Source organism: Tachysurus vachellii, chromosome 14 (assembly GCF_030014155.1).
Source record: "Tachysurus vachellii isolate PV-2020 chromosome 14, HZAU_Pvac_v1, whole genome shotgun sequence".
In the NCBI taxonomy this organism is placed as follows: domain Eukaryota; kingdom Metazoa; phylum Chordata; class Actinopteri; order Siluriformes; family Bagridae; genus Tachysurus; species Tachysurus vachellii.
Genome location: NC_083473.1, coordinates 7,841,814 through 7,854,294, shown reverse-complemented (window position 1 = coordinate 7,854,294; position 12,481 = coordinate 7,841,814). Strand labels below are relative to the sequence as shown.

At 39.9% G+C, this 12,481-nt stretch overlaps 2 protein-coding genes across 4 annotated transcripts in view; one reads left to right on the top strand and one right to left on the bottom strand.

Moving 5' to 3' along the window:
- ndfip1 (Nedd4 family interacting protein 1) overlaps nucleotides 1-12,481 on the top strand; it is a 424,215-nt gene that overhangs the window by 1,991 nt on the left and 409,743 nt on the right. Inside the window, exons 2-8 of one of the 2 annotated variants that reach the window (XR_009649468.1) lie at nucleotides 1,131-1,221; nucleotides 1,440-1,570; nucleotides 1,660-1,747; nucleotides 2,114-2,238; nucleotides 3,894-3,960; nucleotides 4,086-4,194; nucleotides 4,280-4,384. Coding sequence is in view for 1 of the 2 variants with exons in the window: in XM_060886868.1 (XP_060742851.1) it covers nucleotides 1,131-1,221; nucleotides 1,440-1,570; nucleotides 1,660-1,747; nucleotides 2,114-2,238; nucleotides 3,894-3,960; nucleotides 4,086-4,192 (609 nt within the window). In the remaining variant the exon portion in view is untranslated. Of the gene's footprint in view, nucleotides 1-1,130; nucleotides 1,222-1,439; nucleotides 1,571-1,659; nucleotides 1,748-2,113; nucleotides 2,239-3,893; nucleotides 3,961-4,085; nucleotides 4,195-4,279; nucleotides 5,622-12,481 lie in introns of those variants that run through there. The other variant, XM_060886868.1, reaches the window with a different exon arrangement.
- The window catches only part of nr3c1 (nuclear receptor subfamily 3, group C, member 1 (glucocorticoid receptor)), a 37,088-nt gene continuing 32,185 nt past the window's right edge, over nucleotides 7,579-12,481 (bottom strand). For both annotated transcript variants that reach the window (XM_060887218.1, XM_060887217.1), the window contains exons 7-9: nucleotides 12,286-12,416; nucleotides 11,399-11,556; nucleotides 7,579-9,614 (exon numbers count right to left, since the gene is read on the bottom strand). In XM_060887218.1, the coding sequence (XP_060743201.1) occupies nucleotides 9,462-9,614; nucleotides 11,399-11,556; nucleotides 12,286-12,416 (442 nt within the window). In that variant the 3' untranslated portion in view covers nucleotides 7,579-9,461. The remainder of the gene's footprint in view (nucleotides 9,615-11,398; nucleotides 11,557-12,285; nucleotides 12,417-12,481) is intronic.

The window sequence follows — 12,481 nt, the reverse complement described above, 5'->3', positions numbered from 1 at the left end:
ATTATTATTATTATTATTATTATTATTATTATTATTATTATTATTATAATAATAATAATAATAATAATAATAATAATGCATTTTATTTATAACCATCCTCAGTGAAAAGCCCAGAACATTTATTTGGACACATTTCCAGTCAGTGACCATTTTTCTCCCCTTTACTCCTTCAACTTCTAGAGAAAAAGAAACCCTTACTCACATCAAGTCAAAAAGCTTTTATGGTCATATCAAAAATTTCTCCAGAACTATGATGCTACATAAAACAACACTGAGCTAAGGATCGAAAAGTTTGTTGTCCTAACCACAAAGTGCACAGTGTTCAGCTCACTATTGACTTTGAATATTTTTAAATGGTTAAAGAAAGAAACTGTTCTTCCTGATTATGTTTGACACCTTGATGCTTTAACTACAGCTTGCAACTACTACACAAATTAATTTGCTTTGTGGATGAATTATCTCACAGAAACCTTTTAATGTTCATTATTTTCTGATTCCTAAAATTTTGATTACCTGTGTGTGGAATCACTAAACCAGTCATCGATAAGAATGTCATCGTTATCTAACTTTTTTAGCAAGTTGCACACAGTATCTTGTCGTTAAATGTTGGGGAAATAACAAGTAAAACAATATGTTGGCAAGGACGCCACATGTCCTATCCAAAAAAACGTTTTCTAACAACATGATGACGAGTTAAATAAGTGACACTTATCAGTGTGCAACAAAGCTAAATAAAAACCATAAAATAGCAACAACTGAGAAAGTGCCTTATTCCTGTGTTTTAAACAGAGAGATGCAGTTTGTTTATTTATTTGAATAGTAAACCCTGACACTTGAGATTACATTTTATAGGCTTTTAGGGTGTAAAATATTTCTTGTATTGAGATGATACATTTTGTAGTCTAACAAAAAAAAAAAAAAATGTTAATATTGTAAACTTTTAAATGGTATAGAGCTCCTTTAGCTTCATCGAGACTCCTTTAAGACTCTTTGCAATCCATTAATAATTAGAATTTTTTTTTATGTCTGAATTGCAAGTAGCAAATGGTGATAAAGCAAACCGAACGATTATAAAACAAACTCTAATGTATGTATTGTAAAGGTATATTTCTCTGTTTACTCGTTTGCAGTTAGCTAACGAGGAGGAGACCGGAGCGCCTGAGGTGCCACAGCCAGGAACTGATGCTCCGCCTCCATACACCAGCATTGCTGCTGACCCGGGTAAAAGCTGTTCACCTCAACATGCTAGTACAGGTTTATTCTGTCTGTTTTGTGTGTTGTTAAATGTTCTTCAGGATTAATCTAGATACAGAGTAAAATCCAGTGATTTATAATCTGAGAATTTAGTTTTTCTGAAATAATCAGTCTAATTAGTTTATGTTGGTCCTCCGGGGAGATATTGCACTACAGTGTACGAGCGATTTGTTTTTGTCCAACAGCCTTCTTTGATTACAAAGATGAAGGGACTTACCCCAAACCCCCTTCATACAACGTCGCCACGTCTTTACCATCATACGATGAAGCTGAAAGGACCAAGGCCGAGTCCAGCGTTCCTCTGATGCCTACACGGGTGAGGAACCGATCATGTCTCAGAGCTGAACGGACAGCAATAGTTATCACTGAATCACTAGATTCTTTTGAACTCTCTTTTCCCGACAGGATGAGGATTTCGCAGGCAGAGACGACTTTGACGATGTCGACCAGCTGCGAGTTGGGAATGATGGCATATTCATGCTGACATTTTTTAGTAAGACATGCATCCCTGACAAATAAGATCACTAGCAGTGACACCGTCTTTTGTTTTTTTGCTCTGCATTTGATTATACACTGATCGCGTTATTCTTTTATCTCTCGTTATAATTGTAATAAAAATTTGTCTCCTTAGAGAAACCTGTAACATGCCAATGATAATACAGTTTTCCGAGTTAAACACCCAGCTGTGCTGTCAGAGCTGCTGTTGTGGGAAATTAACACTTTCTGACCCATCAGAATTGATGATCCACTACACTGTGATTAAAAAGCCTGTTACTGTCTGTTCTGTGTCGTCTTGCAGTGTAGAGCCATTTTTATCATTTAGCCTGATCACCTCCTTGATGTGCTCTCTTATTTTCAGTGGCTTTCCTTTTCAACTGGATCGGCTTCTTTCTGTCGTTTTGCCTGACCACTTCTGCAGCGGGGCGCTACGGCGCAGTCTCTGGGTTCGGCCTCTCCCTGGTGAAGTGGGTCCTGATTGTCAGGGTAAGACTTTTGTTGGTCGCTTACACAGGGTAAGTGATCAGTTACCTAGAACACAGATGACAGAGAAGAAATATTATTTTGTGTGTAGCTGGCGAAAGTTTAATCTAGCACAGGATATCTAGAATATTGTTCCAGCCGTATTAGCATTTATAATCAGTCCTATTATATACCTTTTTTTTTGCGTTATACCCTGAAGTCATCAAAGGACGATAGATCAGAATCCCTTTCACTTCCTGATAAATATATCTAGATGTGTTACACCACTTAGAACATTTGTTTGCAGGCCACCCATTTTTTAGATGAGCAAAAGTATTTTACTTAATAAATAACGCTTAATATTTTTGCCTAATTGCATCGACACACATTTCTTGGCACAAAAGGCACAGGTGGCTTAAGCAGAAGAGGGAGTAGTAGTAGTAGTAGTAGTAGTAGTAGTAGTAGTAGTAGTAGTAGTAGTAGTAGTAGTAGCCTTTACTGGAGACGGCCTGACGATGATTTCCTTGTAGGTGACATTTAAATCTCTAAGAACTCTTTATGCAGTACTGGTATAGATGATTAATAATTCAAAAGAAGACGGCCTAGTTTATACTGAAAGCACAAGACACACCCAGGTTAACTCAGGAAGGATTGTTGTTTAGCTGATGATGATGAAGCTAAAGTAATGGGAGCACAGAAAACACTAAACTGTTCAAGACAGGGTTCCTCCAGATACCGCAGGTAGTCCAGATCCTGAACTAGCTACCTGTGAGCTAACTAGCAATAATCGTCTTAACAATCTTTAATCAATGACACATATGCTATTTATCTAAATCTTTCAGTTGGGGGAAAAAGTCTGCCAGATCCTAGATCCATATATCCTAGCTAATATGTATATATAATATTTATATGATTATGATCTGTTTATATATGTATCTTTTATCCGTACTTGTCTTTACCCTGTACATGTGTTGATATAAAGCTTCTCATAGATGATTAAGGACCTTTAATATTTTTAGTATGGAACATACTCATGAGTTCAAGCCCACTTTATTAGTATACTATATTGCATAATATAAATATAAACATTGATCTTTATAGGATTTTACAGTGTTTCGTATCTGTGTAATTTGTGTGCATTCAATACGAAAAGCCAGATAGTTTCATTCGATACGAGTTTTTGCGACTCTTCATCAGGCCGGAGCACAAAATAGGAAACAGGAAAAGAAAAAGAAGTAGTTGCTGCACCACTCGTTATGGTTGTCGTTTTGCTTGCTGTGTTTGTTAGGACACATTTGAAGTATTAGGCTGGTTTCCTGGAATAAAGACAACTACTATAAGGGCTGTTTTAGCGGGAGTGGATTTACTAGTTCCTTTTTAAATATCTGGAAATGTGAGTGTTTTAGATTTTGTATGTTATTACACAGCAGCATAAAAACAATGTTTTGATAATCCACACATTGTGATGTACTTGCTGTATGTGGTGAGGATCCATTTGAATGGTCACAGTACTGTAAGAGCTACACTACAGCGTTACTAGCCGAGAGATTTAGTATAGTGAGGATTGGACATTTTGTCCTGACCACATTTAGTGTAGTGATGCAGCAAGTCATATGCTTCGTAAGTCTGTTCTGTCCGTGACGTCAACAGTAGCCATTTTCTTGTTTCTGTTAAACCAGTTCTCCACATATTTTCCGGGTTACTTTGATGGGCAGTACTGGCTGTGGTGGGTGTTCCTGGTTGTAGGTAAGTATGCATTTCTAAACTTTATCTATCTTTTTTTTTTTTTTTTTTTTATCCATTCAAAGAAAGTCTGGTAAAAAAAAAATCATGCATTATTAAGTCACTGTCTAATTATTTTTCTTTAACAGGATTCCTGCTATTTATCAGAGGTTTCGTTAATTACTCCAGAGTGCGCAACATGGCCGATCATTCCTTCCCAACCGTTTCTCGCACCAGAGTCCTTTTTATCTACTGAAGGTAAATCTGACCTCAGTTTTTCACTATAACAGGTGTAAATGCTTGTGAAGAGTGTTTTATTACATTAACGCCTTTTTGTGTTCAGATTTTTGTCTCAGGACTATCACGAAATCTGCAAATTGGCGAAAACTCAGCTTTGAATCTTCAGAAAACCGTGCTAAGCAGAAGCCGCTGCAACAAAACAGCAAATAAGTGGGAAAAAAAAATATTTAGGTACATTTCTGTACATTTACCAGGCTGTTGATAGTCCTCTAATCAAGTATTTATCTGTAACTAATTTCCAGTGCAATCAGCCGTGGCGACGTTAATGCATTGTTTTTTAATAGTCCTTAATCAGCACACTGACATTTATAATGGACAGCCATATAGGCCAGCACAGCTTTAGACAATTAATGCCTTGCAAAAAATAAACAATGCACCAGTTCTATATCTTTAATGATGCCTGTTAAGCCCATTTTGCACCTGATGCAATGCAGTACAGAGGACAAGCTGCACTTAAACTGCACTGCATTTCAATTTCTACAAATCATATACAGAGCATCGTCTTCTGTGCTTAATCTCACCAGATAAATATAGCATGCAAATATCTGCTCAATATCAGACCTGTATAAACAATTTATATCCTTTCTAAAGTTTGAGAATTTCTCTCTCAGTGTTTGCTTTCATATAGTTTTGGTGTTTGATGATTGTGCTGCAACAGGATTAAAAAGCCCATGTGGTGGAAGATTATGGGCCTAGACAGACCAAGACAGCAGGAATATTTGCATTTTTGTAGTCTTTCTATCTAGACAAACTTCAGGTTGTACAAATTAGTTTTGATTGATGAGTGTTTTAGCAGCCCAGTTGCTGCTTCTGGTGTAAAATGGGCTTTAGTGTTCTCGTTTATAGAGTGCTGGGGAAAAGATTTAGTTTTACTTTGTAAGTATTGTAACCCATGTTTTTGTGAGCTATAAAGTGTAGATGTATTAGGGACAGTGTAATAGCAGATCGTATTTTACTCTTGCACTTTGGACATGTTATGAAGGTAAAACATCAGTGAGTTTCAAATTCAGAAATAAGTGCAAACTCAAGTGCAAAATCATGGTTAACGTGTCTCAGAATGACTTCTCTAACAATGTTAAAAAGCTCTCGCTATTGTGATTAGGACCAAATATTAAAAAAAAGTAGCTTTTCAGTCTGATGCACAGTGATTTGTCATGCAGAGACACCTACGATTTTTCCTGTATTTCTTCTGTGATCTGTATCATGAACAATGGTCATTTGTAATGACAAAGGTTTCAGTAAATAAACCCACTGTCTCATTGATTTTCTTAAGTTTCTGTGACATGCATGTTGATGAAATAGTTCTGCACAGTGTGGTATAATGTGGTTTATATGTTTACACTTGTGCAAAATAACTTTTAATAAACATTGCTTCTATAGCGACATCCCCCGTGTCTTTTAATGGCTTTCTGCTCAATAACACAATTACATTGTTGTGTGTATTTATTGTTCCTCTGACTGCACCTCTTCACTCCTATAGACACTCTGACCACCCTGTTCACTCCCACAGACACTCTGACCACCCTGTTCACTCCCTCAGACACTCTGACCACCCTGTTCACTCCCACAGACACTCTGACCACCCTGTTCACTCCCACAGACACTCTGACCACCCTGTTCACTCCCTCAGACACTCTGACCACCCTGTTCACTCCCTCAGACACTCTGACCACCCTGTTCACTCCCACAGACACTCTGACCACCCTGTTCACTCCCTCAGACACTCTGACCACCCTGTTCACTCTCCCAGACACTCTGACCACCCTGTTCACTCCCTCAGACACTCTGACCACCCTGTTCACTCCCTCAGACACTCTGACCACCCTGTTCACTCCCTCAGACACTCTGACCACCCTGTTCACTCCCACAGACACTCTGACCACCCTGTTCACTCTCCCAGACACTCAGACCACCCTGTTCACTCTCCCAGACACTGACCACCCTGTTCACTCCCTCAGACACTCTGACCACCCTGTTCACTCCCTCAGACACGCTGACCACCCTGTTCACTCCCTCAGACACTCTGACCACCCTCTTCACTCCCTCAGACACTCTGACCACCCTGTTCACTCCCTCAGACACTCAGACCACCCTGTTCACTCTCCCAGACACTGACCACCCTGTTCACTCCCTCAGACACTCTGACCACCCTGTTCACTCTCCCAGACACTCTGACCACCCTGTTCACTCCCACAGACACTCTGACCACCCTGTTCACTCTCCCAGACACTGACCACCCTGTTCACTCCCTCAGACACTCTGACCACCCTGTTCACTCCCTCAGACACGCTGACCACCCTGTTCACTCCCTCAGACACTCTGACCACCCTCTTCACTCCCTCAGACACTCTGACCACCCTGTTCACTCCCTCAGACACTCAGACCACCCTGTTCACTCTCCCAGACACTGACCACCCTGTTCACTCCCTCAGACACGCTTCACTGTAATAGATCTGAAATTTTTTTGAATGCATTTTTTGATATTTACCTGTACGTGTGTTAAACAACTTGGAACATGGCGACTTTATTGGCAACACCCACTTTTTTGGTGAGTATTGTGACCAGTAGTCTTATGTACATGTACTTTACATCCTTCTTGTGTGATGCTTTTCCAGGCTTGTACAGCGGCTTCTTTCAGTTGTGTGTTTTGTGGGGTTTCTCCCTCCAGTCTCCTCTTCAGGGGGTCAAATGCAGCTCAGTTGGGTTAAAGTTCTAGTGATTGATTTTGCCAGACTAAAACCTTCCACTTCTTTCCCCTGATGAACTTGCTGCATTGATGAAGTTCCTCCTGAGCAGGTATTTCTTTCCTTCACTTAATCGTGGTTTCATTACTTCCGTGTCTAATCATTCGTATGAGTAGATTATATCTTGTGGTACAGCCCCTATATTTCTCCACTCAAAGATTTCTTCAAACATTGGATTGTTAACACCTTCACTCCTGCCCTATTGAGGTTGGTGGTGAACGTTGTTTTGGGGTTTTTCTTTAGAGCTCTCAGTTTATCACCATCTACTATTGTTTTTATTGGCCAACTTGTTCGACGTCTAGTTCGTACAACACTGGTTCCATTCTTGTTCCATTGGCTTTGCTCAATGCTTGTGCCAAGGCTCTGATGGATTGTCTCTCTCTTCTCAGCTTCAAAACTCAAGCCAAAAAAAGACATTCGGTGCTATTCCTTGTTTAAACAATCTGACAGGGTTTTACAGAACAATTTAAGAGGCAGATATATAAAAAAAACTGTCCTTCTTTCATATCTGGAGAGAGATAAAGCTTGGTGTTTCTAGCTTTGATTTCTGGTTGTTTCTGCTGATATCAGAGAACTGGGTGAACAACGGGACACTGGATATAATCTGGTCTTTTTATTCATGTATTAAACATGTAATAGGCTTTTACAGAGGAAAATGAAAATATTCCATCTTATTTATCTTTTTCTCCATTTCCTGCTCAGCAGAACTCTTGACAACTGTTAAGACAAGCATAGATTTGCGCGTCTAAAAATCAGAAAGTAATACACATTTTGGCACAGAAAGAGTAGAATACAACAAATACAGGCTTGTAGAAATTCCCCGAGAAGTGAGTATGAGGCTAGCATGTTGCTCTTTATCTGAGAAATGGTCCAAGCAAGATTATTAGCGCAAGTGTTAGTTAGACTGATTAAACAGCAGAGAGAGCGAGGATAACATGCGTACGTGTGTGTGAGAGAGGAACAATGGCATTAAGCTGAGACAGAAGAGTTGTGTGTGTTGAAGAAAGATGCAGGGAGAGAAAGCAGAAGAAAGAGAAAAACGGTGATATGGAGAAAGAATAAACAGACAGACAGAGAGAAAGCGCGAGAGAGAGAAAGAGACAAATAAACAGATAAGTGCAAGAGAAAAATAAAGAGCTCTATAATGATTGTACTGTATTTCATTCACTACCGTTCAGTGAGTCTGTCTCTATTTGCAGGATGGTTTGTATGATCTGTGTTTTCCTCCGTACTTGATGACGCACACAAAAACAAAAAGACCAAAAAAAGAAAAGAAAAGAAAAGAAAAGAAAAGAAAAAAAGATCAGAACTCTTATGATGAACACAATTCACATTGCATGAAGTCATTCCTACACCATACGGCGACTCCACCGTGGCTCTCTGAGGCGAACGCTAACATGAACACAAGCTCACGCGTAAACGTGTGAGCTTTCGTCTTACCTTTTTCTTTTAAAGCGTTGAATGAGTGGAAAAAGTGCTTACAGATTGCATTTTAGTCGACAAGACGTCCAACAGGTCGGCCAAAGTGGATCCAACTCCTAAAAAATTTCCGAGAGCAGGAAGGATTACTGTAGTTCACGCTTATGTATGTCAGCTGCCAGGAAGGAAAAATATAATGGTGCTGCTTTAGAGGAAAATAAAATGGCCAGTGCAAGTGGGTATAAAAATACAATCAAATGTAATATCTAACAGGTTGGATGCAGGATGCTGGGTTATGCACTGGTACACAAAAAAGGGCTAAAATGGGACAAAGCTCAAAAAAAGGCACATATTTTCCCTTTTTGCTATAATGGTATAACTGAGATTCAGCAAAGCAGTTAGCGGCTGGTGAGCATTAACATAAAGAAAAAATAAAGCTGTTCTGTGCAAGTAACTGTCCAACCTCAAACAAAGTCTAAACCACATGTCTGTACACGTTACTGAAATGATTCAACATGATGCACATCAGAAGACGGAATAAGTTTTTAAAAATTTTTATGACAGAAATTAAAGATCTGAAAATCGAAATCTCGTATATGTATTTTTAGCATATTGACAATAAGTGCTATGATGTTGCTTTGCACCAAAACAAACAAACAAAAAAACAAACAAAAAAAAACAAAAAACAAAAAAAAAAACAGGTGATGTGTAGAAAGAGCTTTACTACTTATTGTAATGTTGAGAATCAAACACCTGAGACAACATTGATGATATAATTTCTTTTCCATCCACCAGACGATAATTCTGACTGTATTCTGTAGCGCTGAGATTCCTGTCGTTTACCCGTCTTTAAACTTGTCCATCGTTGTTCTGTGCTGGATCGCTTGCATACTGTTCGTTCACCCCTCCATCCCGAACATCGTGTTTCCTCCCTCACAAGCCCTCCGTCCAACCTACTGTGTCTCTCCGTCCCTCAGTGTGGTTCGTGAGGAACGCTTGGTGATGTGTTGTAGCATTAAGGCATGTTGTCCTGCTGCTGGGAAAAAACAACTTTATTTTCTTTCATTTCTGGTGAAAGAGCAGCGGCTTGACGCTCCCGGCTTTGATTTTTGGTAGCTGGTTGCTGATGACTTCGGCGAGCATCTCGGGGAACTCCACGCTCAGAGACTTGTTCACAAACGTGTAGAAGCAGAAGTTCAACAGTCCACCCACCATCTGAGAGAGAGAGAGAGAGAGAATATGAGACGAGACTAGACATCATGAGAGAGAGCTGTAGAGAGATATATTACAATGGGGGAATGAGATGGTGGTTTGAGAGAGAGAGAGAGAAAATGATAAAATATGAGAGAGAGAGAGAGAGAGAGAGAGAGAGAGAGAGAGAATTGTGTGTGTGAGAGAGAGAGAGAGACATAATGAATGAGAGACGTACAGAATGAATGTGTGTGTGTGAGAGAGAGAGAGAATAAATTAGAGAGAACAAGACAAAGACTGAGAGAGAGAGAGAGAGAGAGAGAGAGAGAGAGCTGTAGAGAGATATATTACAATGGGGGAATGAGATGATGGTGGTTTGAGAGAGAGAGAGAGAATTGTGTGTGTGTGTGTGTGTGTGTGTGAGAGAGAGAGAGAAAATGATAAAATATGAGAGAGAGAGAGAGAGAGAGATAATGAATGAGAGACGTACAGAATGAATGTGTGTGTGTGAGATAGAGAGAGAATAAATTAGAGAGAACAAGACAAAGAATGAGAGAGAGAGAGAGTGAGAGAAACAGAAGGGGTGAGAGAGAGACATGGACATTCAGAGACGATGAGAGAGACAGAGTGAGAAAGAGGTGTATTTTCTCCACTGAATGAACCTTGTGCTTTAATCCAGTGGCTCTTTGTTCAGCTGCCATCTAGTGCTCATATCACTGACTACCAACACAGTGGAGACGTTTCTAGTGTTAATACAGGAGGCTTGTGTGAGCTGATTTACTGACAGAACAGGTGGGTTTGACCGTCACAAACAACTAAACTGTCCCTCTGACGTCTCGAACTGCTCCAGTGCTTGTGATCTGTACAGCAGGAGCAGACGACAGGACCAAATAGTCATTTCTATAAGACACGAGATGTGTGTCAGGATATTTAGGCGTCCTAACAAAACTGCCAGAGAAACAGAAGCATTGCATTCAATTCATAACCGAAAAATCGAATATTTATTTTTATTTATTGATAAACATTTTAATCTTTCATTTTTACTCAACACTTTATTTATTGAATGGAAAAGAAACCCTAACTTTTGAATTATTTTATTTATAATTAAGTTTTGAATATTTGTTTATTTATTAATTTTATTTAGAAGAACAAACTAAAATGTTGATATTCTATAGTAGCTTGCGTGAGGTGACACTTTACACTGCACTCACAAATGACGAATCATAAACGTTGCCGAATAACAAAGACGATGATGATCTTGTCTGACTGGTGCTTATTTATTCTCTATTCCTTCTCTGGAGTTCGGAGTCTAATGTTACTAGTACACACACACCATATAAAGATGTCCAGATCATCATCTACGTGCCTGGACTCGTGTTTGTTCTCATTTCTGAAGGTACAATACTACGGCTCGTTCAACAGTTAAACTGACACGATAATATCAGCCGTTCTCATCGCTGTTCCTCTTCTGTCTTAAGAACGCTGATGGTCTGATCTGGAGCTGCAGCTATCGTTACACAGCGCTCAGCTGCACGCTGATGTTTACAGATTACAGAAATTCTCACTGCGTCTCAAACCACAGTTGACGTTACTGAAAAACTGTTTGTGGTCTGGAGACAGATTCTATTTGAGATAGACTTCCTTTCTGTGTTCGAACAAACAAAACACACCGAATGTACCTCGGCTGCTCGACTTACATTACACGCGCACGTAATAATCGCACGTAATGATTTTGTGCCTAATTCAGATTTCAGATCAGACTCTCATCCAGTGTTTTGGGTCTAAGTGCAGGAACGCAGGACTCTTACGTCGTGCATGGAGTCCAGTAGCTTAGTGAGCTGGTAGAATCGTTGCCAGTTCTGGCTGGAGTTCTCTTCCCTCCTCACGATGGCTTTACCCAGTTCTTTAATGTACGACATCCTGATCTCGTCGAACACAGACTGGCTCTTCAGCCCGTCCTTTGGCACTGAGGAAGAACAGCAAGTTATTATTTTACATCAATAGGTGAAAACTAAACCAATAAGATGACTCATTAACACATACACAACGCTTTCAGGCCTGTGGGAGAACAAAAGCCAACAACCCCAAACCCCCCAAAAGGACGTGTTCAGCACTAGCTTGTTGATTATTTTCCTCTTACAGCATATCCTGTAGTTTTATTCCTTTGAAACCTTTATCAAATAGTTCAGAAGTGTTGAGAAAATAAAACAGGAACATGTTACTTAATATAAGTGGACATGTAATATGTAAATGTTTATATAATACATTTCAGCCCATCACTCTGTGTGTGTTTCAGTTCTCTGGATGTAAATGTAGTCGCTTTTCTGCTGTCATTCGGCTGCTCCCTGTCAGGGGGTCACGACGACGCTACAGTGGATTGTCCCATCCACATATTTGAGTTTGTCTCAGGTTTTACCCTCCCATTTTACCCAGACTGGAGACAGTCACTGAGATTAGATAACCCCTCTGTGGCTGTAAACTACACCTGTCCTTCATCTATGTATATATTTTTCCTCTCTCTTCTGCAGAGATCAGATTAACAGTTTACAAACCTGATCTCAATCGTACTGCTCGACCTCTGTGTTAACTCAGATAATCTTATTCCTCTGTGTGTGTGTGTGTGTGTGTGTGTGTGAGAACAGCTCAGAGTGAGAGGATTGAGATTAGAGGTGTGTGCTGTGGTGGCTTTTCTCACCTGTGCTGAGCAGCAGGAGGACCTTCATGCACAGATACTCCTCGTTTGACACCTGCAGCCTCACAAACTCGTTGGAAATCTTCAGCATCTGTGCACACTGATCACCCATGTAGGGCATTTTCATCCTCTCCCTGCACACACACACGTACACAAAGCTGCAGTTAATGACACGTGTTTAATAGCAACACCACCAACA